Source organism: Lampetra fluviatilis, chromosome 73, assembly GCF_964198595.1.
Source record: "Lampetra fluviatilis chromosome 73, kcLamFluv1.1, whole genome shotgun sequence".
NCBI classification, from domain to species: Eukaryota; Metazoa; Chordata; class Hyperoartia; order Petromyzontiformes; family Petromyzontidae; genus Lampetra; species Lampetra fluviatilis.
The window spans coordinates 728,255-755,869 of record NC_136347.1 but is presented as its reverse complement, the minus strand read 5'-3'; the positions used below and the strand labels follow the sequence as shown (position 1 = coordinate 755,869).

Genomic DNA, 27,615 nt, shown 5'->3' with positions numbered 1-27,615 from the left:
AGACCCGTAGACTTATCTGGAGACCCGTAGACTCGCACAGAGACCCGTAGACTCGCACAGAGACCCGTAGACTCACACAGAGACCCGTAGACTCACACAGACCCGTAGACTCACACAGACCCGTAGACTCACACAGAGACCCGTAGACTCACACAGAGACCCGTAGACTCCCCATACCGAGACTTATCTGGAGACCCCATAGGCCCACGCCCACCGATAGTCGCAACGGGTCGCAAACCCAAACTCCAAATCTACAACAGGTGTCAGGGCCGGGGCTGACCCCACGACCTCCTGCATACCAGGTGACGTAGTTCAGATCTCCCAGCCAATCGCGGCGCACAGCACGGCGACCCGGGTTCGATTTCCGCTCACGGCCAACACGCCAGCGGGCGTTCGACACTTCACGTGGCCTCAAGGTGCACATGGCCTGGCACAAGCGTTGTGGTGACGTCACCGCCTCTTAGTGGCGAATGGCGGTTGTTGTTGTTGTATGTGGATCGGTGTGTGTGTCAGTGTGCGTGTCGGTGTGTGTTTGTGTGTCTGTGTGTGTCTGTGTGTGTGTCGGTGTGTGTCGGTGTGTGTTTGTGTGTCTGTGTGTCTGTGTGTCGGTGTGTGTGTGTGTCTGACCTCCTACCTCCTCGCGGTGCCGGACGGGCAACACTGTCGTGGGCAGTGCTGTGGGGGGAGGGCCAATGCCCATTGGCCTCTCCCCTCATGGCGTCTGTGACCACCACAGTGGCTAAACGGGGGCTCTGGACGGGTGCGAGGGGCTGGTAACCCCTCCACCTTCAATTAACCACCACTAAACTACGAATTAAACATAAACCTGTAATTAATAAGCTTGTGCCGGAGGCCCCGGGGGGTCAGGCTTTTATGACGTCTCCTGGCCAAACCCCATTTGGCGGAGCCAGGAGATTGAATTTTCACCCTCGGGGCTCCTCCAGAAACAACGAAAAACCATTGCGGATGGCCACGTGGAATGTTCGAACGCTCACTGCGGAGGAGAGGCTGCCACTCCTCTGTCGGGAGCTGGACCGGTACCGCCTGGATCTCTGTGGCATTCAGGAGGTCCGGTGGACCGGTTCTGGCTCCTGCCACCATGAGGGGTGGACAGTCCTCTACTCGGGGCAGGAGACTGCCAAAAAACAGGGTGTGGCTCTTCTTCTGAACAAAAGAATGAAGGGGGCGTGGGAGCGTGGCGGTGAGGTGTGGGAAGCTGTAAGCCCCAGGATACTTTGGGCTCGCCTTCCCATCAACCAGAGGCGAGGAGTGGTGCTCGTGGTTACTTATGCCCCCACCGAAGACGAACATCCGTGGAGGGATGCAGGCAAAGCCGATGAGTCAGACGCTTTCTATGACCTCCTGTCACAGGTGCTGGCTAAAGTGGCCACTCGGGACAGAGTCATCTTGTTGGGTGACTTCAATGCCCGAGTTGGTCATGATGCTGGCACCTGGTCTGGAGTGATTGGAAGGCATGGGCCAGATCAGCTCAATAATAACGGTAGAAGGCTGCTAGATTTTTGTGCAGCCCATGGGCTTGTAATTACCAACACGCTCTTCCGGCATCGGCGCATCCACACAACATCATGGATGCATGCCGGGTGCAAGCAAGAACATCTGCTGGACTACATAGTGACGGACCAGCGGATGCGAGCCCATGTCCTTGACACCAGGACCTACCGTGGAGCTGATCTGACCTCTGACCATCGACTAGTCATCTGTAAGATGCGCCTGCCATTCTTCCACTCCGGTGGTGGGTGTACACCCAGGACCCCATTCCAACCAAAAGTGGCCTGGTCTCAGCTAGCTGATGAAAGTTGCAAGCGAGAATTTCATCATTGCTTGCAGCTGGGGTTGGCATCGTCCCCCACTCCACCTGATGTCGAGGGTAAATGGGCGAGGTTTAAGACTGTGACTCATGCAGCTGCAATGGCTGCTTTGGGTACGCGGTCCAGACCTCCCCAGAAACCCTGGCTGACAGAGGAGGTGTTCAGGTTAATTGAGAAAAAGCGACAGGCCCACTCTCATCGCCTACAGCATCCCACGTCGGAGAATGAGGAGGTTTACCGCAGCCTTCGCTCGGAGGTTCGGAGAGCCGTAAGGCGCTGTAAGGATAGGTGGTGGTCGCAGGTTGCTGAGGAGATGGAGTCTGCCTCAGTGGCCCGCGATCACAAATCACTATTTAATTCCATCAAAAAAGTAACCTGCAGCGCCACACCTATTACCATCATTAGAGGAAAAAACGGTGATCCAATCTCCGACCCCCAGGAACAGGTTTGCAGATTTGCTGAGCATTTCTGCGAGGTCCTGGGGGAGGGAAAATCTCTCAGCCAGGAAAACATCATGGCACAAAGTGGGGATAACCCTGCTGAGGCTGCGGTGCCTCAAATATTGGAAGAGGTCACCCCCTGTGAGTGGCTGGCTGAGGTGCCAGCTGTTGAGGAAGTACTGAGGGCGATCCGGAGTCTGAGACCAGGGAAGGCACCGGGCAGAGATGATCTCCCAAGCGAAATGCTGAGGGAGGGTGGCGTTTGTGCACAGACTGCCCTATATGACATCATAACAACAGTCTGGACCACTGGACGGGTTCCGCAGGACTGGAAGGATGCCCTGGTGGTCCCCCTCTTTAAGAAGGGGGACCGTACCGACTGTAACAACTACAGGGGCATCTCACTCCTCAGTGTGCCGGGAAAGGTCCTGGCAAGGATTATTCAACATCGCCTTGCTAGGCACGCTGAGGAGAGGCTTGCGGAGCCCCAATGCGGTTTCAGGAAAGGGCGGTCCTGCACAGATGCCATATTTTCTGTCCGTCTGCTACAGCAGAGGTGTAGGGAATTCCAAAAAGACCTACATCTCTGCTTTATTGACCTGGTCAAGGCCTATGATACCATCAGTAGGACTGGGCTCTGGGTTGTTCTTCGTGCTTTCGGAGTCCCTGACCCTCTGCTCACGATCATTAAGGACCTTCATGATGGTGAGCGGGCCCGGGTAAAACTACGTAGCCGGGAGTCGGAGCCTTTCCCTGTACACCTTGGGGTGCGACAGGGATGTCCTCTGGCTCCCACATTATTTAACATCTATTTCGACTGCGTAGTTCGTGAAGCCTTCAATAGCTGTACCGGGGGAATTTCCATTTGGTACAGATATAATGGGAGGCTGATCGACGCCCGGGTGCGATCAAGGGATGGCTCCCTATTGGTCAACCACGTTATGTATGCCGATGATTTGGTAATAGCTGCTCATTCAGAAGAGGAGTTGGAGACGCTGCTGCTGAGACTGGAGCATGCCACTAAGAGGTGGGGCCTTACCATCAGCCCCACCAAAACTAAGCACCTGCCACGGGTATTTTGTACCATCGGACACTCCACCCCCACAACTCCCAATTGGTGATGGGGCAGTTGTGGAGAGAGTGGAGAGTTTCCCATACCTGGGCAGTGTGCTTATGACCGGCTCCAGTTTATCAGCAGAGGTCTCACTCCGAATCAGTCGAGCGGCAATATCTTTTCATCGGTTGCGTAACACTGTGTGGAAGCTACCTGGTCTGTCGCTCCGCACGAAGCTTCAGGTCTTCTCGGCCACGGTCATTCCCTCCCTTCTCTACGCTTGCGAAACGTGGACCCCCCTAGTGGAGCATCTTCGCCGGTTGGAAACATTTAGGCTGGCCTGCCTACGATCCATCCTGGGTTTAACCAGGCTGGATTGTGTGAGGAGCTCACAAGTCCTTGAAAGATCTGGGCAAAGTCCCATCAGTGAGCTCCTCCGGCAGGCAAGGCTGCGTTGGCTGGGTCATGTAGCCCGCATGCCCAGCCACCGCATGCCTAAACAGCTTTTGTTCGGCCGGATCGAGGGGGCTAAACGGGCGCGGCACGGGCTGGAGAAGAGATGGAGTGATGTGGTACAGGAGGATGTGGAGCTGAGTGGACTTGCCGATGACTGGTACCAGCGGTGTCAAGATCGGCCTTAGTGGAGGAGGCTCGTGAAGGACGCTACTGGGCAGTTGGAGGCAGTCGCCCTCCAGCAACAACGGAGGGCGGAGGAGCAACGCTCACAACAACGAGCGGAGCGCCGGGTGGCTAAAGCACAGCAAGTTGGTACAGTAGGGGGCACAGGTGGTGCATCAGCCAGTCATCTCGGTCATCTCGGTCAGTCGACCCGTGGCACCTGGGTCTGCCCCGTGACCTCCTGCCAGCGGGCGTTCGACACTTCACGTGGCCTCAAGGTGCACATGGCCTGGCACAAGCGTCGTGGTGACGTCACCGCCACTTAGTGGCGAATGGCGGTTGTTGTTGTTGTTGTGTGTGTCTGTGCTGCACCAGTTAGCGCTGTGCTACGAACCCAGCAGAGACCAGAGTTCGATTCCCCCTCACGGCCAACAACAGTGACGATTATCTGAATCGGTCCTGGGCCTCCCGTAGGTCGACTCAGCCTCAAATAAGTACCTGGTGCGGCGTATAAACATCGCCACTGGGGAGACAAAGGCGGCCGGGCGTGGTTGCTGGCCACCCACCCCTCCCCCTCGTGTGCCGTGCCGGCCTTCATCGGTGGCTACTCGCTATCGGCACTTTCCCCAACGGTCTGTTGAGGCTACACGGGGGACCTTTGTCTTGTATGGGGGCAAGGAGCCGCCCTGCTCCCAGCCCCCCCCACTCACACCCCTGGGGGGCAGGGCTCCAGCATTGGGGTCACAGGTCAGAGCCGCCACCACCGTCCTCCTGCCAAGGAGCCTGGGTTCAATGCCCTGGGGGGGTCTGGGGTGTCTCTGGGGCACAGGCGCTGCTGATATGATTCAGCCTCATGGTTACCCTCCCCCACACCTCCCTCTTCCACACCTCTCTCACCACTCCCTCACCACTCCCCCACCGCTCCCTCACCACTCCCTCACCTCTCTCACCACTCCCTCACCACACTCACCACTCTCTCACCACTCTCTCACCACTCCCTCACCACTCTCCCACACCTCCCTCTTTCACACCTCCCTCTTCCACCACTCTCTCACCACTCCCTCACCACACTCACCACTCTCTCACCACTCTCTCACCACTCCCCCACCACTCTCTCACCACTCTCACCACTCCCCCACTCTCTCACCACTCTCACCACACTCACCACTCTCTCACCACTCCCTCACCACTCTCACCACACTCACCACTCTCTCACCACACTCACCACTCTCTCACCACTCTCTCACCACACTCATCACTCAGTCACCACTCTCTCACCACTCCCCCACCACTCTCTCACCACTCTCACCACTCTCTCACCACACTCATCACTCTCTCACCACTCTCTCACCACTCTCACCACTCCCCCACTCTCTCACCACTCTCACCACACTCACCACTCTCTCACCACTCTCACCACACTCACCACTCTCTCACCACTCTCTCACCACACTCACCACTCTCTCACCACTCCCCCACCACTCCCCCACCACTCTCTTACCACTCTCCCATCTCTCCCACCACCACGAATCACAGGCGCCAGCCCGAGCAGCGCAAGCAGCGCCGCCGCAAGCAGCGCAAGCAGCGCAAGCAGTGCGGGCAGCGCGTGCGTCCAGCGATCATCGACCGCGCCGGCCGCCACCGCCTCTTCGTCTTCCTCGTCCTTGTTGGCGTCGGCGTCTGAAAACGCCGGCGCCCACCCCGACACTCCCCGCCGCCCAGACACCGTCAACGGGCGGCGCCCCCCCACACCGCATCAGCAGCATCAGCAGCAGCATCAGCAGCAGCAGCAGCAGCATCAGCAGCATCAGCAGCTGCAGCAGCAGCATCAGCAGCAGCATCATCAGCAGCAGCAGCATCATCAGCAGCAGGGAGGAGGTGGTGACGGCGGCATTGCCCGTCGCTGCAACGGCTCGATGGTGAAGCTGGCGCTGCCGGGGGGCGCCACCGCCGTGCCGTGCGTGCGCGTGAGCCGCGTGGACGAGCGGAGGGTGCGCGGCGGCGGCGGTGGTGGCGGCGGCGGTGGTGCCGCCCCCCCTCCCCGCGGGGGAGGCTCTCCGTGCCGCCCGGTGGCTTCTGCCGGTGCCGCCAGCGAGCTTCCCGGAGACGAAGACGACGGCGACGGCGAAGAGGAGGAGCAGGAGGAGGAGGAGGGGGAGGAGGAGGTGGAGGAGGTGGAGGAGCGAGCGGAGAACGGCGACGGGGAGAGGAGGAGGACGAGGAGGCCGGCACCGCTCGCCGACGGGCGCGTGCTGAGGAAGAGGCCGGCGCCAGCCACAGCCGCCGCCGGCGACGACGACGCCGCCGCCGGCGGCGTTGTTGTTGTTGACGTTGGCGAGGGAGGGGCAGGAGTCAAATCCCGGCGGCGGGCGGAGGCCGGACAGCCGCCGGGAGCGGCGCCGTCGCAAACGGTGCCCCCGGCGGCGGCGGCGTCGGCGTCGGCCATGAAGTTCACTCTCAAGACGAACCTGACCATGTCGCGCTTCCTCAACTCGCTCGTGAGCTGAGGTGCCACGGGGACGGTCGCCCCACCCCCCCACCCCCCTCCTCTCTGTCTTTGTGCGCGTGCCACTCTCTCCGTTTCGTTCTCTTCAACCCTCCCGTAGTAACCGGCGGCAAGGGGGTGGGGGTGGGGGGGATGGGGCCAATCCGGCATCGGTGTCGCGCGAGACGTCGTCGGTCGCCACGCGGTGAGGACACGGAGTCACCGCGGAGTAGCCTCGGCTTGGATCGGCTTGTGCAGTGGAAAAAAACCCACGATGCTCCCTGGCTAGCTCTGGTCGGGGTCCCTGGCTACATGTCTAGGGGTCCCTGGCTGGTTGTCTAGGGGTCCCTGGCTGGCTTGTGTAGGGGTCCCTGGCTGGCTTGTGTAGGGGTCCCTGGCTGGCTTGTGTAGGGGTCCCTGGCTGGTTGTCTAGGGGTCCCTGGCTGGCTTGTGTAGGGGTCCCTGGCTGGTTGTCTAGGGGTCCCTGGCTGGCTTGTGTAGGGGTCCCTGGCTGGTTGTCTAGGGGTCCCTGGCTGGCTTGTCGAGGGGTCCCTGACTGGCTTGTCTAGGGGTCCCTGACTGGCTTGTCTAGGGGTCCATGGCTGGTTGTGTAGGGGTCCCTGGCTGGTTGTCTAGGGGTCCCTGGCTGGCTTGTCTAGGGGTCCCTGGCTGGCTTGTCTAGGGGTCCCTGGCTGGTTGTCTAGGGGTCCCTGGCTGGCATGTCTAGGGGTCCCTGACTGGCTTGTCTAGGGGTCCCTGGCTGGTTGTGTAGGGGTCCCTGGCTGGCTTGTCTAGGGGTCTGTGGGCACAGAAGAGGGTTGTCTGTGTGCGCCCGTCGCGACGTCTCCCGTCTCCGTGCGTCTTCTGCCCGCCCGTGCTCCAGCGCGTCGCGTCGTTCTTCGTTGCTCTCCCACGATCACGCACGAGATTGCACACGAGATCACTCACGAGATCACTCACGATCACACACGAGATCACGCACGAGATTGCACACGAGATCACTCACGAGATCACTCACGATCACACACGAGATCACGCACGAGATCACGCACGAGATCACGCACGAGATTGCACACGAGATCACACAAGATCACGCACGATCACACACGAGATCACACAAGATCACGCACGAGATTGCACACGAGATCACTCACGATCACACATGAGATCACTCACGATCGCACATGAGATCACGCACGAGATTGCACACAAAATCACTCATGAGATCGCTCACGAGATCGCACGCGAGATCGCACGCACGCCCAGTATATATTTATAAGCGTCGCGAGCTCTGTACATTTCCACGCGTGACCCATGCCTTGCTCCTCCCCCACCGCACCCGTCTCACTCCCCTCTGTCTCTCATCTCTCTCATCTCTCTCTCCCTCTCTCATCTCTCTCCTCCCTCTCTCCTCCCTCTCATCTCTCACCTCCCACTCTCTCATCTCTCTCTCCTCCCTCCCTCCTCCCTCTCATCTCTCTCCCCTCTCTCTCCTCCCTCTGTCTCCTCTATACTCTTTGTTTACTCTCTCTCCCTCTGCCCTTGCCGTCCATTGATTGGTTACATTTCAGAATCTTTATTTATCCCGAAGAAATCAGATGAGTTCCGTAGCTATTCTGAAGCCCCCACCCCCCATCCGGAGCGACTCCCCTCTGACTTGTGCGCCCTCCTTTCGTGTTTCATCCCCCCCCCTCCCCTCCGTTTGTTCATTCTTATTAATCGTAAACGAGGAAACGTTTTGAAGGTTGTCCGTCGTTCCCCTCGCGGTGAATAACAAGCACTGGCATTTGTACCGCGCCGCCGGCGATCGGGCGCCGTGGTGGCGGTGAGCGGTGGCGGTGAGCGGTGAGTGGTGAGCGGCGGCGGTGAGCGGTGCGTAGCGGCGTCCGTTCTCTTGTGCATCTTTTTACTTTCCTATTTTGTTCAGCGCTTTGGTTTGTTTTGACGTCTGCGTTGCGACTCGGTGGTGCGCGGATGAGCGATGAGGAGGAGGAGGTGGTGGTGGTAGGAGGAGGTGGTGGTGGTAGGAGGTGGGAGGAGGAGGAGGCAGGGTCGTCGAGGTTGTTTTTACTTTTTTGTTATCGGGTAAAGGCGAAGTCAGGCCAAGTGGTGCCCTGCCACGCTCCCTCTCCCCACTCTCTCTCCCCCTCGCTGCACTCCCTCTCTCCCCACTCTCTCTCCCCACTCCCTCTCCCCATTCTCTCTCGCCTTCGCTGCACTCTCTCTCTCCTCACTCTCTCCCCTCACTCTCTCTCCCCACTCTCTCTACTCTCCCCACTCTCTCTACTCTCACCACTCTCTCTCCCCACTCTCTCCCTCCCCACTCTCTCTCCCCACTCTCTCTACTCTCCCCCTCTCTCCTCCACTCTCGCTCTCTCTCAGCCTTGCATTGAACGTCATGGCCTCAACTCTCTCTACTCCCTCCCCACACTCTCCGTGTGTGTCTCTCTCTCCTTGGCCGGCACAGCCCAGCACAGCTCGGCACAGCTCGGCACCGCGTACGGCGCTGGCACCTTGCGAACTCTCTCCAGCGTTGGAACCTTCGCAGCCTTTGAGTCTGGCTGGGGGTTGGGTCATGCGCAGGGGATAGGGGGTGGGCGGGCGGCTGAGTGGGCGGGCGGGCGGCTGAGTGGGCGGGTGGGCGGGCGGCTGAGTGGGCGGGCGGGCGGCTGAGTGGGCGGGTGGGCGGGAGGCTGAGTGGGCGAGTGGGCGGGCGGCTGAGTGGGTGGGTGGGCGGGAGGCTGAGTGGGTGGGTGAGTGGGTGGGAGGCTGAGTGGGTGGGTGGATGGGCGGGCGGCTGAGTGGGCGGGTGGGCGGGCAAGCGGTGGTTGCTGGAGGGGAAACGGAGCGTGCGACGTGCAGTGGAGAGTGAGTGCGGCGTAATCCGATATTGTGCTGTACTCCTAAGCTCCCCCCCCCCCGCCCAAGGGTGCCCTGGCTCCCATCCGCTGCTCCGCCGCCACTTTAAGCGCACAGTGATGACACCCCGTGACGGGTGAAGGACAGTCGAGGCCACGCACCAGCACCCATCACCAATCACGACCTGCGGAGCGCATGGGGAGGCCCTCAAATGCACGCCTGCAGTCTTGTCACACGGCACTGTTACGCAGACACACAAAGATACACACAGATATGAAGACACACAGACGCACACATGCAGAGAGACACACGCAGAGATACAAAGACACGCAGACACATACACACAAAGACACACGCAGACACATATACACACAGACAGAAACAGACACGCACAGACACACAGACAGAAACAGACACACCCGAACGCAGAGAGCAAGAGACGCACACAGACACGCATGCTGCTAGACGGTATGTAACGGGTGACGTGGTGGAGCGGGTGGGCCTTATGTTGTGAGGTACGTCACCTGCCATGTTTGGTTTGGTTATTCTTAAGGTCCACGCAACACATGCGGCGTTGTTGCTTACGGACGTGGTGCATAGACCCATAGACTCACAGAGACCCACAAACTCACACAGAGACCCGTAGACTCACACAGAGACCCATAGACTCACACGGAAAGCAATAGAGTAACACAGAGACCCATAGACTCACACAGAGACCCATAGACTCACACAGAGACCCGTAGACTCGCACGGAGACCCGTAGACTCACAAAGACACATAGACTCACACAGAGACCCACAGACTCACACAGAGACCCATAGACTCAAACAGAGACCCATAGACTTGCACAGAGACCCATAGACTCACACAGAGACCCATAGACTTGCACAGAGACCCATAGACTCACACAGAGACCCATAGACTCGCACAGAGACCCATAGACTCACACAGAGACCCATAGACTCACAGAGACCCATAGACTCGCACAGAGACCCATAGACTCACACAGAGACCTATAGACTCGCACAGAGACCCACAGACTCGCACAGCCCCACAGACTCACACAGAGACCCACAGACTCACACAGAGACCCACAGACTCGCACAGAGACCCATAGACTCGCACAGAGACCCACAGACTCGCACAGAGACCCACAGACTCGCACAGAGACCCAGAGACCCACAGACTCGCACAGAGACCCATAGACTCGCACAGAGACCCATAGACTCACACAGAGACCCACAGACTCGCACAGAGACCCATAGACTCACACACAGACCCATTGACTCACACAGAGACGCATAGACTCACACAGAGACCCATAGACTCACACAGAGACCCACAGACTCACAGGAGAGACCCACAGACTCACACAGAGACCCACAGACTCGCACAGACCCACAGACTCGCACACAGACCCATAGACTCGCACACAGACCCATAGACTCGCACAGAGACCCACAGACTCGCACAGAGACCCACAGACTCACACAGAGACCCACAGACTCACAGAGACCCACAGACTCGCAGAGACCCACAGACTCGCAGAGACCCACAGACTCACAGAAACCCACAGACTCACAGAGACCCACAGACTCGCACTTGTTTCTTTTACTTTCGTTTGTGCACTCAACTTCGCTTCGATCCCAACTCCCGACGATCTTTAATCACGAAAAAACGTCTCTAAAGTCTTCTGCCTGTGGAGCGTCACGCGAATCGGCGTCGCTCTCGGCGTGGGCGGCAGAGAGCCGGCGGGTGGAGAAGTTGCCGCCCGACGCTCTCTGGCGGATCGGGCAGTGGGGGGGGTAGGAACGGGCAGAACGGGAGGGAATCCTCTCAGATGTAGCTCCCCGCTATCTACTTCCGCGTGAGTGGGGCCCCACCGTTCACCTCGGATCTTGTCGCCGTGATAGTTTTTTTTCCTTCCCTCCGAGGCCACCGGAGTGGTGGGGGGGTGCGGGTGGCGTTAACTCGCTAGAAGTAACGAATAATAAAAAGTCCGAGGTAATGTTATTTATATGACTTCTGGGCGTGCCTTACCCCTCTCCCCTTGCCTCAGATTTACACTGACTTTGATACGACGACGGCCACCACCACGCACCCCGGGCCACCGCTAGCGCCACCGCTAGCGCCACCGCCGGCAGAGGTCTGCCTCCTCCTGTGCCGCCGCCGCCACCCCTACCAGACCCGTCGGCTCGACCACCGTAGCCCAATTCCCGGGACCTCTCGGGTGGACGGAGGCGGCGGTGGGGGTGGGACGACAGGGACGTCGGGATCTTGCGCCTGACGTTTTGTTTTTGAAAGCAATTGCCGCGCCGGGAGATTGAGTGGAATCGGCAGGGAGGCGTCTGGATTCGTCAGCTCGCGGTGCGTTGCTGCTGCTGCTACCCGCAGCAGCGGGTAGCAGCAGCAGCGGGTAGCAGCAGCAGCAGCAGCGGGTAGCAGCAGCAGCGGGTAGCAGCAGCAGCAGCGGGCAGCAGCAGCAGCGGTAACATCCGAGTGAGACGAAGTGGCCCCACGAGAATTGTCGGAGCGAGCGGCGGCCACAGCCGAGGGGTTCTGGTTGAACGTCGTCTTGGAGGTAGCTCTGCGGTGTCCGCTTCCGCGCGTGCGTTCCCTCTCTCGGGTGCGTTCCATCTCTCGCGTGCGTTCCCTCTCTCGGGTGCGTTCCATCTCTCGCGTGCGTTCCCTCTCTCGCGTGCGTTCCCTCTCTCGGGCGCGCAAAGCTGTCATTGCGCGCCACGTCCCGGGAAAGCTGGCGGTCGGTGTGACTTAACCCGTTCCCGATGACGCGCGTACGGAAACGGAAGAAAATCTCAAATGATTTAACTCCGGCAGAACCGAGGCTCCCCCCCCCCCTCTCGGCGGTGGCTATGGTTCTCTGAGGGTGAGCGGCGACGTCTTTCAAGGCAACGGCGCTGCTGCTGCTGTAGCTGCTGCTGTAGCTGCTGCTGTAGCTGCTGCTGTAGCTGCTGCTGTAGCTGCTGCTGTAGCTGCTGCTGCTGTAGCTGCTGCTGCTGTAGCTGCTGCTGATGCTGCTGTAGCTGCTGCTGCTGTGCTGCTGCGTCTCTTCCTCTCCAAATCGAACGCCGAGGCTCTCTCTCGAGCTCTTGCGCGTTTCCGAGATTCGGTGGTGACTTGCCGACGTCACTGGAACGAGATGTTTTGGGGTTTTCCTCGTCCCCGTCTCTCCCTCGTCCCCCGTCTCTCTCTCCCTGCGCCGCGCTGACGCTGCCCGCCGGCTCTCCGCTCATCACCCAGACGGCGAGGGAGGCCTCGACCCCATTCCTCGACGGCAACACGAATGTGTGAGGCTTTCAGGTGGGCGGGGGGGGGGTTCAACAAACGATGCACACGACGAGGAGCGACGCGTCGAGGAGCGACGTGGGGAGATGCCCCGTGTTGGTCGTCGTCGCCGTCACGACCGCGGTGAATGTGGGCGCCGTGGGCGATTCACGGCCTTGCACGCGGCCGGGTGGAGCCGGTTTCTATTCTTTCGTCGCAATTCAACAGCTCAAGAGGCAGAGGCCGCGGTGGTCGTGGTGGTCGTGGTGGTCGTGGTGGTCGTGCCGTTTGTGCGCAAGTGCCCACGAGAAGGCAGGGAGAGAGCGGGGGGGGGGAGAGAGAGCGGTGGGGAGAGAGGTAGAGAGAGAGCTGGGGGGAGAGACATCGGGAGAGAGAGATCGGGGGGAGAGCTGCCGTTGTGAGTTGTCGTCCGGTGGCCGAAATGTTCCGACTCCATTCCCAGTTTCTTTTATTGGGGGGGGGGGGTGTTAGATCGTGTGTCAGTAGCGATGATGCCGTGATAATAATAATAAGAATAATCATAATCTGACATTACGCCTACACGGTGATCTGACCTCAACGAAACGTCCACCCAACCACCCATCCGCCCGCCAACTCACCCACCCACCCGCCAACCCACCCACCCATCCCACCCGGTGAATTTAATTATCTTTCACCCGCCACCACCCCTCGCTTGCCCCACCGCCCCCAGCCTCTTGACGTGTTCGCGTGGGAAAGGGGAGGAAAGAAAATATCCCCAGAATGTTTAATTAAAAAAAGGGCAACGCGTCTGTTATGAGTCTTACTACTGCTGCTGCCGGGGCCGCCACGGCGATGGCAAAGAGCCCCCCCCCCCCCACCGCCAGGGCATTGGTGGAAGGCGCTCGTGCGTTGCGATACGGCCGGTGAAAGTTTTTTTTTTGTTTAAAAAAAAAAAGGAAAATGACGGAAAAAAAAGTTACAAACATTTTAGAAACGAAAATTTGAAAGAACAAAAAAAATATTAAAGTTTTAAAACATTCAACCGAGTCTCCCCCCAAGTCCTGTTTCTTCACATGGGGTGGCGGTGGTGCTGGCAGCGGTGGTTGCGATGATGATGGCGGCGGCAATGGTGATTAGGATGGTGACGGTGGTGACCACGGTGGTTGCGAAGGTGGTGGTGGTGATGAAGGTGGTGGCGGTGGCGACGGTGGTGATGGTGGTTGGAATGGTGACGGTGGTGGTGGTGCTAATGGTGGTGGTGGCGGTAACGAAGGTGGTGGCGGTGGTGATGGTGGTTGGAATGGTGACGGTGGTGGTGACCAGGGTGGTGGTGGTGGTGGTGGTGAAGAAGGTGGTGGCGAATGTGACGACGGTGGTGGTGGTGGTGGTGGTGATGAAGGTGGTGGCGGTGGCGACAATGGTGATGAATGGTGACGGTGGTGGTGGCGGTGGCGTCTGCGCTGCTACTGTCCAGGGCTGCTTTGGAGGCAGCAGCGAGGGTTGGTGGATCAAACACAGTAGCAGTGTGTGGACTAATCTCCATCTGTTCCATCTCACTCCCTTCTACACCGTGGGTGGACTAATCTCCATCTGTTCCATCTCGTTCCCTTCTACACCGTGTGTGGACTAATCTCCATCTGTTCCATCTCGCTCCCTTCTACAACGTGTGTGGACTAATCTCCATCTGTTCCATCTCGCTCCCTTCTACACCGTGTGTGGACTAATCTCCATCTGTTCCATCTCACTCCCTTCTACATCGTGTATGGACTAATCTCCATCTGTTCCATCTCACTCCCTTCTACCCGTGGGTGGACTAATATCCATCTGTTCCATCTCACTCCCTTCTACCCGTGGGTGGACTAATCTCCATCTGTTCCATCTCACTCCCTTCTACCCGTGGGTGGACTAATCCCCATCTGTTCCATCTCACTCCCTTCTACACCGTGTGTGGACTAATCTCCATCTGTTCCATCTCGCTCCCTTCTACCCCGTGTGTGGACTAATCCCTATCTGTTCCATCTCACTCCCTTCTACCCCGTGTGTGGACTAATCCCTATCTGTTCCATCTCACTCCCTTCTACACCGTGTGTGGACTAATCTCCATCTGTTCCATCTCGCTCTCTTCTACCCGTGGGTGGACTAATCTCCATCTGTTCCATCTCACTCCCTTCTACCCGTGGGTGGACTAATCTCCATCTGTTCCATCTCACTCCCTTCTACCCGTGGGTGGACTAATCTCCATCTGTTCCATCTCACTCCCTTCTACCCGTGTGTGGACTAATCTCCATCTCTTCCATCTCACTCCCTTCTACCCGTGTGTGGACTAATCCCCACCCGTTCCATCTCACTCCCTTCTACCCGTGGGTGGACTAATCCCCATCTGTTCCATCTCACTCCTTTCTACACCGTGGGTGGACTAATCTCCATCTGTTCCATCTCACTCCCTTCTACCCGTGTGTGGACTAATCTCCATCTGTTCCATCTCGCTCCCTTCTACCCGTGTGTGGACTAATCCCCATCCGTTCCATCTCACTCCCTTGTACCCGTGGGTGGACTAATCTCCATCTGTTCCATCTAACTCCCCATGGGGCATCAAATCGTTATACCCTGGCAGGGAGAACAACGAAGTGGCTCATCACGTGGGCGTTTAAAGCAGCAGCCAAACACTCGATAAATGCGGGTTTCTAAACTGCGGAGAGAGACACGCAGACTCCAAATATTCAGCAGCAGCAGGCATCGTCAGGGTCGGGATGGAACCCACGACCTCCTGTGTACCAGGCGAGGTAGTCAACATCTGGTCCAGGTTGCTTCTGAGACAGAGCTGTGGAGCCTGACCTGGTAACAATAGAATTAAGTTTGCTGAACTATTAAAGAGAAGGGCTGTGGACCGAAACGTCACCTGGACATCTGCGAAAGAGCTGTATAGCTCATCGGATTCCTCCAGTGTACATAATGACAGGAGGCTCGCGATTATCCGAGCGTGCGGTTTATCCGATTCGCTGATTAACCTGAGATTTTGACGTAAATTAACGACTGATTTTCCCTTAAGAACAAATTAATGATCTTAAAAGCAGTTACAAACATTACTATTCCTGTAAATGTTTATTACAAGTTGCACCGTGCTTCAACCGAACAAATCTGTTGCTTCGGTTAATCCGACATCCACGTGATCGCCCCTACACCACAGTAGTTGCCATATCTATCCACAGTGGGGCTGAGTATGATTGATGCTGATTGGCTGTGGCTCTCATCCACTCGGTGGGCTGAGTGATTGATGCTGATTGGCTGTGGCTGCTATCACCCACTCAGTGGGGCTGAGTTTGATTGATGCTGATTGGCTGTGGCTCTGTTATCATTCATTCAGTGGGCCGACTCTTCTACTGGGCGGGAGCCAGGAAAGTGTCATTATCACTGAGCACACGCATCGATCGATCGGTCCATCGTCAATTATTCGTTTTAAATCGAAAGAGTAAATCAAAATTGTCAGTTGTGCTTCATTGCAAAATAGATATTTTTGGATTATCCGTAATGTTGGATTGTCCACGGCCGTCCTCCCCGCCATTAGTGCAGATAATCGAAAGTTGACTATGTTTTGATGGTGACACAACCACCACCACTAGCAACCACCGCCACCACCGCTAGCACCACCATTCGCCACTTCAGTTGCTGTGACGTCACCACGGCGCTTGTGCCAGGCTATGCACGTGAAGGCCACGTGAACTGTTGAACGCCCGCTGGCAGGAGGTCACAGGACAGACCCAAGTGCCATGGGTTGACTGAGATGACTGGCTGATGTCATACCTTTGTCTCCTACTGGAGTGAGACCTCTACTGTCAAACCGGAGCTGGTCATGAGCACACTGCCCAGGTATGGGAAACTCTCCACTCTCTCCACAACTGCCCCATCACCAATTTGGAGTTGTGGGGGTGGAGTGTCCGATGGTACAGAATACCCAGGCAGGTGCTTAGTTTTGGTGGGGCTGATGGTAAGGACCGACCTCTTAGTGGCACGCTCCAGGTTCAGCAGCAGCGCCTCCAACTCCTCTGAGTGAGCAGCAATTACCAGATGATCGGCATACATAACATGATTGAGCAATAGGGAGCCATCCCTTGACCGCACCCGGGCATCGATCAGCCTCCCATTATATCTGTACCGGATGAAAATTCATCCGGTACAGCTATTGAAGGCTTCACGAACTACGTGGTCGAAATAGATGTTAAATAATGTGGGAGCCAGAGGATATCCCTTTCGCACCCCAAGGTGAACAGGGAATGGCTCCGACTCCCAGCCACGTAGTTTAACCCGGGCCTGCTCATCATCATGAAGGTCCTTACTGATCGTGAGCAGCAGGTCAGAGTCTCCGAAAACACGAAAAACAACCCAGAGCCCAGGCCTACTGATGTATCATTGGCCTTGACCAGGTGAATAAAGCAGAGATGTAGGTCTTGTGGGAATTCCGTACACCTTTGCTGTAGCAGATGGACAAAATATGGCATCTGTGCAGGACCGCCCTTTCCTGAATCCACATTGGGGCTCCGCAAGCCTCTCCTCAGCGTGCCTGGCAAGTCGATGTTGAATAATTCTTGCCAGGACTTTTCCCGGCACACTGAGGAGTGAGATGCCCCTGTAAAGAGGGGGACCATCAGGGCATCCTTCCAATCCTGCGGAACCCGTCCAGTGGTCCAGACTGTTATGATGTCATGTAGGGCAGTCTGTGCACAAACAACTCCCTCCCTCAGCATTTCGCTTGGGAGATCATCTCTGCCCGGTGCCTTTCCTGGTCTCAGGCTCTGGATTGCCTACAGTACTTACTCAGCCTGCCACTCACAGGGGGTGACTTCTTCCAATATTTGAGGCACCGCAGCCTCAGCAGGGTCATCCCCACTTTGTCCCACGATGTTATCCAGGCTGAGGGATTTCCCCTCCCCCAAGACCTCACAGAAATGCTCAGCAAATCTGCAACCTGTTCCTGAGGGTCGGAGATGGGATCAACTTTGTTTCCCCTAACGATGGTAATAGGTGTGGCACTGCAAGTTACTTATTTGATGGAGTTAAAGAGTGATTTGTGATCGCGGGCTACTGAGGCAGACTCCATCTCCTCAGCAACCCTGGGGGTTCGGAGATTGGATCACCGTTCTTTCCCCTAATGTGGTGCTGTCCCTCGTTTGTTTCCCTCGTTTTCTAACGAGCTTGGATGTCTCACGAGCACAGCCACCGTTACGTTGCTTCGTTGACATTGACATGCTAATCTCTCTCAATACAATGGCCACCTCCTCAGCTCTCGCATCAACCACACCCCACCCCCATCTCGGTTCCCATCTTTGGATTTCCCACTTGCTTCGGCACAATCTCTAGCCCCCACCCTCTTGCCTGATGCGGCAACCCCCCCCCCCTCCCCCCCTCTCGGCTCTATATAATTGTAATAAACCAGGTCGACGACAAGCGACTGTGTCTCCGTGTTTATTTCTTCGTTATCTGGACAGCTCGCATTCCGCTCTCTTCTGTCGTTCCGCGGCGCGTCGCGTGAGCTGGTGTCCGCTCTTGCGCCGCTCTCTCTCTCGCTTCTCCGCTCCCGCGCACCGCCGGCAGACGTCGCGCTGGGACCCGTCTCCGCGTCGCCACGTGGCCGATGGCTCGCGGAGAGCCGCGACGTGGCCCAGCTTCCAGCCCTCACCAACTGACCCCGAGCCCCTTCCGGTTTGCCTTGTATCCCCTTCCCGCGTCACCCAGACTCCGCCCTTCGCCACACCCCTTAAGAACTTTCCAGATAATACCACCCCCTAACGCCCGCGGGCTCCGCCCTTGAACTCTGCCCCCGATGGTTCGTGTCGCCTGGTTGGCTTAGAGGCTGAGGCGGCGAAGCCCACCACACCAACCGGCGACCCTCCAGTATACGCTCGCATTACATATATAAGGACTTGTTTCAGCAGCCTGTTTCTCTCTCCCACCTGAAGACGATTGCTTGTGTGGCGATCGAAACGTCGTGATCTATTATTGTTCTACCTACGTGACTTTACCGAAAGAACCAAAGAGTTTGGATTCCTGCAGTCACGAAAGCTTAAAATCAAGATTGAACCGCCTCTACGGGGAGGGCTTTTAACAGACTGCAAGACAAGAAGGCTCACCTGATCGAGTCGCTCATCTTTCTGAAGAGATGCCACGACATCTCTTACACTCACATCTGCTGCTGTCACTTCTAATGCTAAACGGATCTAGATTAGGGCTAGCCTAGCTTTAATCTCAGAGAGAATAAGACTGCTCCGATTTGAACTAGATAATTTAGACAAGACTCTCTTGCAATCACACTGAGCATTAAGAGAAAAAAATGCTCACATCTGATTGGTACCATGTAGATAACATGACAATTTATTCAGCTACTTCGATGTCAACCAAATGTAAAGTTATCCTGATTGCTAAATTAAACCTGTCAAAAAAGAAGTCAGAGCCACACCTTAAAAAGTTAGACGTTAACAAGATTGTTATCAATCACAGTAACAGCCCAATTTCCGACAGCCTAAAATCGGTACTAGCTAAAGGGTTGAATTTTGCAGTCACCCCTAAACACATCCCAGTGGATGATATTGCCCAGGTCGACGTATCCCTCAAAGGTTTGGGACACTACCCGGCAGATGTTGCAAGATCTGAAATCGCTGCTATCCTCAAAAACGCTAAGAAACCCATGAGCAACATCAGCAAGGACGAGCATTGTGAACTCGCTCAATTGAAACAGAGAGATGACATTGTCATCCTCTCAGCCGACAAGGACACTGCCACTGTCATCATGGATCAAACCACTTACAACAAAATGCAGGACCTTAATGATGGCAGATATACCAAAATCAATTGAGATGCTACCAACCGCCTGGCTTTGAAAACCAACAATTGAACCGACCAAGCAGCTCTCTCTAAACCCCTCTACTGCTAGACCACCCAGATTTTATGGCTTTCCAAAAATCCATAAAGAAGGTACACCACTCCGTGCTATCGTCTCCACCATTGACCAACCCACTTACAAACTGGCCCGATTTCTGTCTGAGACACTGCTTCCTTTCACGGGCAAGACCACCTCAGCTGTACTTAACTCAGCTCACTTGCTTTCTCTAATCAAGGAGATCTCAATGTCTTCAGATGATTTGCTTATCAGTTTCGATGTAGTTTCCCTGTTCACCAATGTACCTGTACTTGACACCATTGCAATCATTGAAGACTTGGTCCAACAGGGACTGAATCCTGATGTACCAACTTTAGTGAGGCACTGCCTTACCAACACTTACTTCACCTGGAATGGTACATTCTACAAACAAAATGAGGGTACCCCAATGGGTTCTCCCTTATCGCCAGTGGTATCGAATGTTTTCATGGAGAAATTTGAGACAGATGCCATCCAGACATCCACCCTACGTCCCTCCTTGTGGAAGAGATACGTAGATGGCACGTTCGTCATCTGGCCACATGGCCTGTCAGCACTGAACCAATTTTTCAACCACCTCCGGCCCCGCCTCCTGCTCGGTCTCTAGAGAGGAACGGGGGCAGCTTTACCCGTCCCCGGCCCCTCACATCTGGGAACCCCTTAACTCCCTTGAGCCGGCCCATCTGACAGGGCCCACCTCCTGCGACGTCTCCGTCAACCCCCTGCAGAGGTAGGTGCCCTCACTCGTGTAAATCGCGGGTGCTTCCCGCGTACACCCCGTAGGGACGCCACTCACGTCCCTCCATCACCCCCCCCTTTGTGAAACTCAGCCGTCCCGGCTGACAAGTATAAAGCACAACGCATGAGTGGGACTCCAACAAACGAACAAGAACGTAGAACACGAATAATAAATATAACAGACGGCAAAACCAACCCGAATATGTACACTATACACGAAATTAAGGAGATAAGAAAACTTTCCATAAGAAAGAAGAACATAAGAACATATTTACAATGACAACCCCCCTCCAGACCGGCCGCACCCAAACCATGTTCATACAATACCGCACCCGAGCACAAGATGAGGCGGGTTCCGCCAACGGCTCATCTGGCTCGGGCTGCAGACGCGAACCCCGGTGAGGTGTATGCAAGTCCCAACGGATGATTATTTGAATCGAGCCATCCTTGCCCGAGTTCTCATCGCTGGACCGTCCAGCAAAGGAGGTGCTGATCGTTTGGGGGCAACGGACCCGATCGGACGATGGCTCGACGGCCCTGGCACGCCACGAAGGGAGGGACCCCCTAGCGGAGCAGGGTCAGGTGACGGCGTCGTCCTGTTGGCCTGCACCACCCGGCCCGGCCTGACAGGCGGCGGCGGATCCTCTCGGCACTCGGACCCTGCGGAAGGAATAGCAGAACTGTCCTGAGGAAGGACGTCAGGTGACGCCCGCCCCAGCTCGTCGGGCTCACCGGACCCCCGGCCCTCACGAAGTGGGGATGACGAATCCGCGAGCGGTGGAACAAACCGTTTCAGGCGCGACGGGTAAACAAACCAGCGACAGTGATTGTTGGATCCGTACACACCGTGGGTTCAGCACTTCCACCACTTCCACCGGGCCCTGCCATGGCTTGTGCAGTTTGGGCGAAGTGCCCAGCGGGACATGAGGGCAATGAAGCCACGCCCTATCGCCCTTAGGCCATACCGTAACGGGTCGGCGAGGCATGAGCAGCCGCTCATTGGCCGCCTGGCGCAAGGCGGAGTTACCCCGGGACGCTTCCCTAACCGCCTCCAAGCGCTGCAGGACCTCCCGTTTGTCTAAGGGTTTCAATTGTACGTCAATAGTGGATCACGCTCCCTCCTGTACATTAAAAAGAATGGGGAAAAACCCATGGAAGCATGCGGGGCGGAACTGTAAGCTGCCAGGACACTCGGAATGTGTAAATCCCAATCGGACTGTGTAAATCCCAATCGGATTGTTTCATTAACCTGATGGCAAAGCATGGACGACAGGGTCCGGTGCAACCTTTCGACCATGCCGTCCATCTGGGGGTGATAGGGCAAAGTACGCACCTTCTTGGTTACCAAGTTATCACACACCTCCTGCAGGAGTTTCGAGGAGAAATGTTTACCCTGGTCCGTCAGGAGACGCTCCGGTGCACCCTTATCAAGCACATAGCCATGAAGGAACGCTGTAGTGATGGCCTCCACCGATTGGTTCGGTAACGGCGAAGCCATAGGCCAACGTGATAGATACTCAACCCCTACCAATCAATGTCTATTGCCCCTTGGGGTGGTAGGGAACGGGCCAAGAACATCAAGCACGACCAGTTTATTAACCCGGGACACGCAAATGGACTGCAGTGGCGGTCGGTCCGTCCTAGGCGGAGGCTTCCGGCGCGCACACTCCGTGCACCTTTAAAGACGTTATGAACATCGTCGGACATGCCCGGCCAGAATAACCGTAGCTTGAGAGTAGCCAATGTCACTCCCAGGTGCATGAGCCGCTCGTGTTCCACCCGTATCACCTTGCCCCGCACACTTGACGGCACCACCAGAGCGTAACGCTGGGCCACATCATCGTACATCATCAACAATCCCTCCTGCAGGGCGACCAATGCAAACCCTCGATAGCCACCTCGGCGTCCGGCCTTACCGACACAGCGCCGCAACTTGAGCAGCGAGGCGTCCTCCATTTGCAGGCGGCCCCATTCCTCATGCGCGAGACCCAGTGTACTGTCACGTACTTGACCCGTGGTCATTGGAAGCTGCCATAGCCTGCAGAGGTGCACTCTCCCGCGGCTTGCAGTAACCCGCTCCCGAAAAACACACGCACAAGTCCCCAGGTGGCAATCTAGAAAGTGCGTCCGAATTGTTGTGACGGATGCCTTTCCTGTAGGAGATCTTAAAGGAATAGTCCTGCAAGATCTCCAGCCACCGAGACAGGTGTCCCGATGGCTGTTCGACCCGTAACATGTCCTGCAGGGCAGCGTGGTTTGACCGCACCTCAAAAGCCCTGCCGTACAGGTGTAGGACTCTTACTGACGCGACAACTTCTTTGTCTTTCTCGTTCCTTTTATTTCGCATATAGTTCACATCTCCGACAGCATCGTTCAATGTTCCTCTCTCTCCACCAAGGTCCGTCACTCCGCTGCTTCGCTACACTGTACTCGCTCCGTCCTTGCTACTCTGTCCATACTCTCTATATCCACTGCTACCGTATACTGTATTCTCCTTGTCCACTGCTACCTTATACTATACACTCTTATCCACTGTTACCTTATACTATACACTCTTGTCCACTGCTACCCTATACTATACACTCTTGTCCACTGCTACCCTATACTATACACTCTTGTCCCAGGCACCAACTCCAACGCTAACTCCAACTGCGACTCCAACACTAACAATGTCTCCCGTATCTTCATATGCTCACTGCCTTTATCCCCGAACCAATCAGCCCCAATTAATTATGTCATCCCCCGCTTCGCTACTTGCCCCCAGGCCCCCCAGCCTCACGTGATCCTGTTATCGTAGCCACCCCTGCACCAGTCATCAACCACTCACCCTCTCGACCAATCACCGGCCTGCGTCCTCAGTTACCCTTAACACCTGTGGCGTCTCTTAATGACCACACCCCTTAATTGGCGCAACAACAACTGTATGTCCTCAGTTGCCCCCACTGTCCGCTGCACGCTCGCATCGCAAGCAACGCGTGGCGCGTGTCATTTCAAGTCCTACACAGTTAATGGCGATATAGCTGGACGAAGCAGACTATGGCTAACAACTCCAGTCTGTTCACACAGTATCTCTGTTCCGCAGGGGACAAAACTCGACTCCCATAGGCCACGACCCTCTCCACCCCGTCCACCACTTGGGACAGGATGGCGCCAACTCCCGTGTCGCTGGCGTCCATATCGAGAAGGAAGGGCAGCGAGAAGTCCGGGTAACAGAGAGGAGGTGCATCGGCCAAATTCTTCCGCAGCACATTAAAAGCTGCTTCCTCCTCCAACCCCCAGTGAAATTTCCGGCCTTTGGCGGTTAGGATGTGCAGCGGTTTCGCGATGGTGGCAAAACCGGGTTAGAATCGACAGTAGTAAGAGGCAAATCCGATAAAGCTTCGTACTTCCCCCACCGTCTTGGGAGTCGGCCACGTACGTACGCACGAAGTCTTATCGGGGTCCGTCGCTATACCGGATTCACGAACCACGTGACCCAAATATTTGACCGAACGACTTAAAAAGTGACATTGTTGGGGCTTAAATTTCAAGTTGGCCGCCCGCATCTTAAGAAAAACGGTCCTCAACCGTTGCAGATGGTCCTCAAACGTCCAAGAAAAAACAATGATGTCGTCGAGATAATGAGACACGAGTCCCATTGGAGTCCCGCCAAAACCAATTCCATGAGTCGCTGAAAGGTAGCGGGACTGGAATGGAGCCCCATAGGGAGCCGATTAAATTCAAACAACCCCTGGGGGCTACAAAATGCTGTCTTAGGTTTCGAGCTGTCGTCCAGGGGCAACTGCCAAAAGCCGGAAAGCAGATCAAGGGTTGAAAAGAATCGCGCCCCCGACAGAGCATCTAAGGAATCCGAAAATCGACACAAAACCGCAATGAACCATCCTGCTTCTTCACAAGGACAATGAGCGCATCCCAGGGACTGTTGGAAGGCGCTATGATATCCGCCGCGAGCATGTCCCCGACCGCCTGGCGAACGTGTTCTTTTTCAGCGGGGCTAAGCCTACACGGATTAATCCTGATGGGAGCCGCATTGCCCGTCTCAATATGATGGTGCACCAAAGACGTGCGATCAATATCGTATTTCGATTTGCTGAAAATGTCGGAGAATTCTAGCAGGAGCGCAAGCAACTCAGATCGCTGCTTACCCGATAGATCAGGGCTCTCGGCACACAACAAGTCGATCCAGGTGTCATCACCGCTATCCCCCTGGGCCACAGCAGCACGTGCATCAGCCGGCGAAGCATGAGCCAAAACGGTGCCCTCTTGTACAATTGCGGTTCCCAGACCCGTGTTCAAAACTTGAATAAATGGTTGTTGGTCGCCCCTGATGATCGTTTGGGCCCCCACAAACATGAGGCTATGGCTGACTCTGTTGGCCGGCGTCAAAAGAACACTGACTCGGGTATCCTGTCGATGAAGTTGCCTCCTGAGGCGCAAGGGCACCAGCATTTGCGCATTGGTCAACAAGGATTTTAATGGACATTCTCCCCAGAAAAAGGCACAGCAAGCGACTTGGAAACGAGCACCGTGGCGGACAATCGGATGTCGCCAATGGTCACGGTCGCCGCCATTTGCCCGATAATACCCAACGGTCCACCGTTGGCCGCACAACACGGCACCTCGACCAGACGGAGGATAGCAACTCGGGCAGTAAACAAGCAAAAATCACTTTGGAAACGATGGTGGCAGATGCTCCCGTATCGATTAACATTCGCACCTCCATCCCCTGTACCGTGCCAACGACGGCCGACGACGGCCAACGACGCCGCGGCCACAATACGATGGCCTAACGCCGACCATTGACCCGGTTGACACGGCCACCCGTCCGTCCCGCGACCTAATGGCTCATCCCCCGCCACCGGACAGCCCACCGTGCAGAGCCCTCGCGACTCCCGAACCGGATGGTTGAGGTGAGTGTGAGGGTCGGGTGTGCGGTGTAACCCGACTCGCCTGAGGCCCTGGAGGGACGGATGGCAGTCGACCCGAGGCAGACGGCGTCCTGGCGGCCCGTCAGTCCGGCACCCCTTGGCGACGTGGCCCGTATGGCCGCATTTGAAGCGCACGGCAGGAGACGATCCCTCAGTCCCTTGTCGTTCCTCCTCCACCGACCAGTGTCGATCGACGCGAAGGCTTGTGACGACTCGACCCCGCCAGCAGCCGTCCCTTCCTCGATGGGGGCCGCGCGAGCCGCCGCAGGTGATCGATGCTTGAGGTTGAGGTGGTCCTGGAGGCACCTGGCGACCTTCAATGAAGTCAATACGTCGTCGTCGGATGCTGGCAGCACGACGTTGTCTCTCTTTCTCTCTGTGTCTCTCTGTGTGTGTGTCTCTCTATATGTGTCTCTCTCTGTGTGTTTCTCTGTGTGTGTCTCTCTGTGTCTGTGTGTGTCTCTCTGTGCGTGGGTGTGCCTCTCGGTGTGTCTCTCTCTCTCGATGTGGCGTTGTCCCTCGTTTGTTTCCCTCGTTTTCTAACGAGCTGGATGTCTCACGAGCACAGCCAACGTTACGTTGCTTCGTTTACATTGACATACTAATCTCTCTCATTGCAATGGCCACCTCCTCAGCTCTCTCAGCTCTCGCACCCCCCCCCCCCCACTCGCTTCGGCACAATCTATAGCCCCCTCCTTCTTGCCTGATGCGGCAACCCCCCTCCCCCCTCTCGGCTCTATATATAAGGACTTGTTTCAGCAACCTGTTTCTCTCTCCCACCTGAACACGATTGCATGTGTGGCGATCGAAACATCGTGATCTATTGTTTTTTCTACCTACGTGACTTTACCGAAGAACCAAAGAGTAGAGAGGATGGTAATAGGTGTGGCGCTGCAGGTTACTTTTACTGGAATTAAAGAGAGATTTGTCATCGTGGGCCATTGCGGCAGACTCCTTCTCCTCAGCAACCCGTGACCACCAACCATCGTTGCAGCGCCTCACGGCTCTTCGAACCTCGGAGCGAAGGCTGCAGAAAACCTCCTCATTCTGTGACGTGGGATGCTTTAGACGATGAGAGTGGACCTGTCGCTTTTTCTCGGTGGTGCATTTAGCACCAACAATTGCCATTCGCCACTAAGTGGCGGTGACGTCACCACAACGCTTGTGCCAGGCTATGTGCACCTTGAGGCCACGTGAAGTGTCGAACGCCCGCTGGCAGGTCACGGGGCAGACCCAGGTGCCACGGGTTGACTGACTGATACGACTGGTTGATGCACCACCTGTGCCTCCTACTGTGCCAACTTGCTGTGCTTTAGCCACCCGGCGCTCCGCTCGTTGTGAGCATCGCTCCTCCGCCCTCCGTTGTTGTTGGAGGGCGACTGCCTCCAACTGCCCAGTAGCGTCCTTCACGAGCCTCCTCCACAGAGGCCGATCTTGACACCGCTGGTACCAGACATCGGCAAGTCCACTCAGCTCCACGTCCTTCTGTACCACGTCACTCCATCTCTTCTCTAGCCCATGCCGCGCCTGTTTAGCCCCCTCGATCCGGCCGAACATGCGGGCTACATGACCCAGCCAACGCAGCCTTGCCTGCCGGAGGAGCTCACTGATGGGACTTTGTCCACATCTTTCAAGAATTTGTGAGCTCCTCACACAATCCAGCCTGGTTAAACCCAGGATGGATCGTAGGCAGGCCAGCCTAAATGTTTCTAACCAGCGAAGATGTTCCATGACGGGGGTCCACGTTTCGCAAGCGTAAAGGGAGGGAATTCCCGTGGCCGAGAAGACCTGAAGCTTCATTGCGGAGTGATAGACACACAGCGTTACGCAAACGATGAAAATATAATGCCGCTCGACTGATTAGGAGTGAGACCTCTACTGTCAAACCGGAGCCGGTCATAAGCACACTTATGACCGGCTCCGAAACTCTCCACTCTCTCCACAACTGCCCCATCACCGATTGGGAGTTGTGGGGGTGGAGTGTCCGATGGTACAAAATACCCAGGCAGGTGCTTAGTTTTGGTGGGGCTGGTGGTAAGGCCCCACCTCTTGGTGGCAAGCTCCAGGTTCAGCAGCAGCGCCTCCAACTCCTCCTCTAAGTGAACAGCAATTACCAGCACCATCACCACTAGCACCACTAGCACCACCGGCACCACTAGCAGCACTACTAGCAGCACCAGCAGCACCACTAGCAGCACCAGCACCACCACTAGCAGCACTACTAGCACCAACTAGCGCCTCCACCGCCACCAGCATCACCCACGCCGCCAGCACCGCGGCCATTGCCAGCGCCACCGCCACCATCGCTACCACCGCCACTGCCAGCGCCACCATCGCCACCGCTACCACCGCCACCATCGCTACCGCCAGTGCCACCACCGCCATCGCTACCACCGCCACCATTGCTACCGCCACCATCGCCACCTCCACCATCGCTACCGCCAGCGCCACCGCCATCGCTATCACCGCCACCATCGCCACCGC

General features: G+C 56.5%; 1 protein-coding gene across 1 annotated transcript in view; it reads left to right on the top strand.

The window, feature by feature from the left end:
* Window positions 1–18,236, top strand: part of LOC144953216 (protein Jade-1-like) — a 39,003-nt gene extending 20,767 nt beyond the window's left edge. Inside the window, exons 11-15 of the mRNA XM_078883775.1 lie at window positions 5,478–6,230; window positions 6,291–6,439; window positions 11,348–11,540; window positions 12,015–12,049; window positions 18,039–18,236. Coding sequence (XP_078739901.1) covers window positions 5,478–6,230; window positions 6,291–6,439; window positions 11,348–11,540; window positions 12,015–12,049; window positions 18,039–18,236 — 1,328 coding nt within the window. The remainder of the gene's footprint in view (window positions 1–5,477; window positions 6,231–6,290; window positions 6,440–11,347; window positions 11,541–12,014; window positions 12,050–18,038) is intronic.
* The last annotated feature ends 9,379 nt before the right edge of the window (window positions 18,237–27,615 follow it).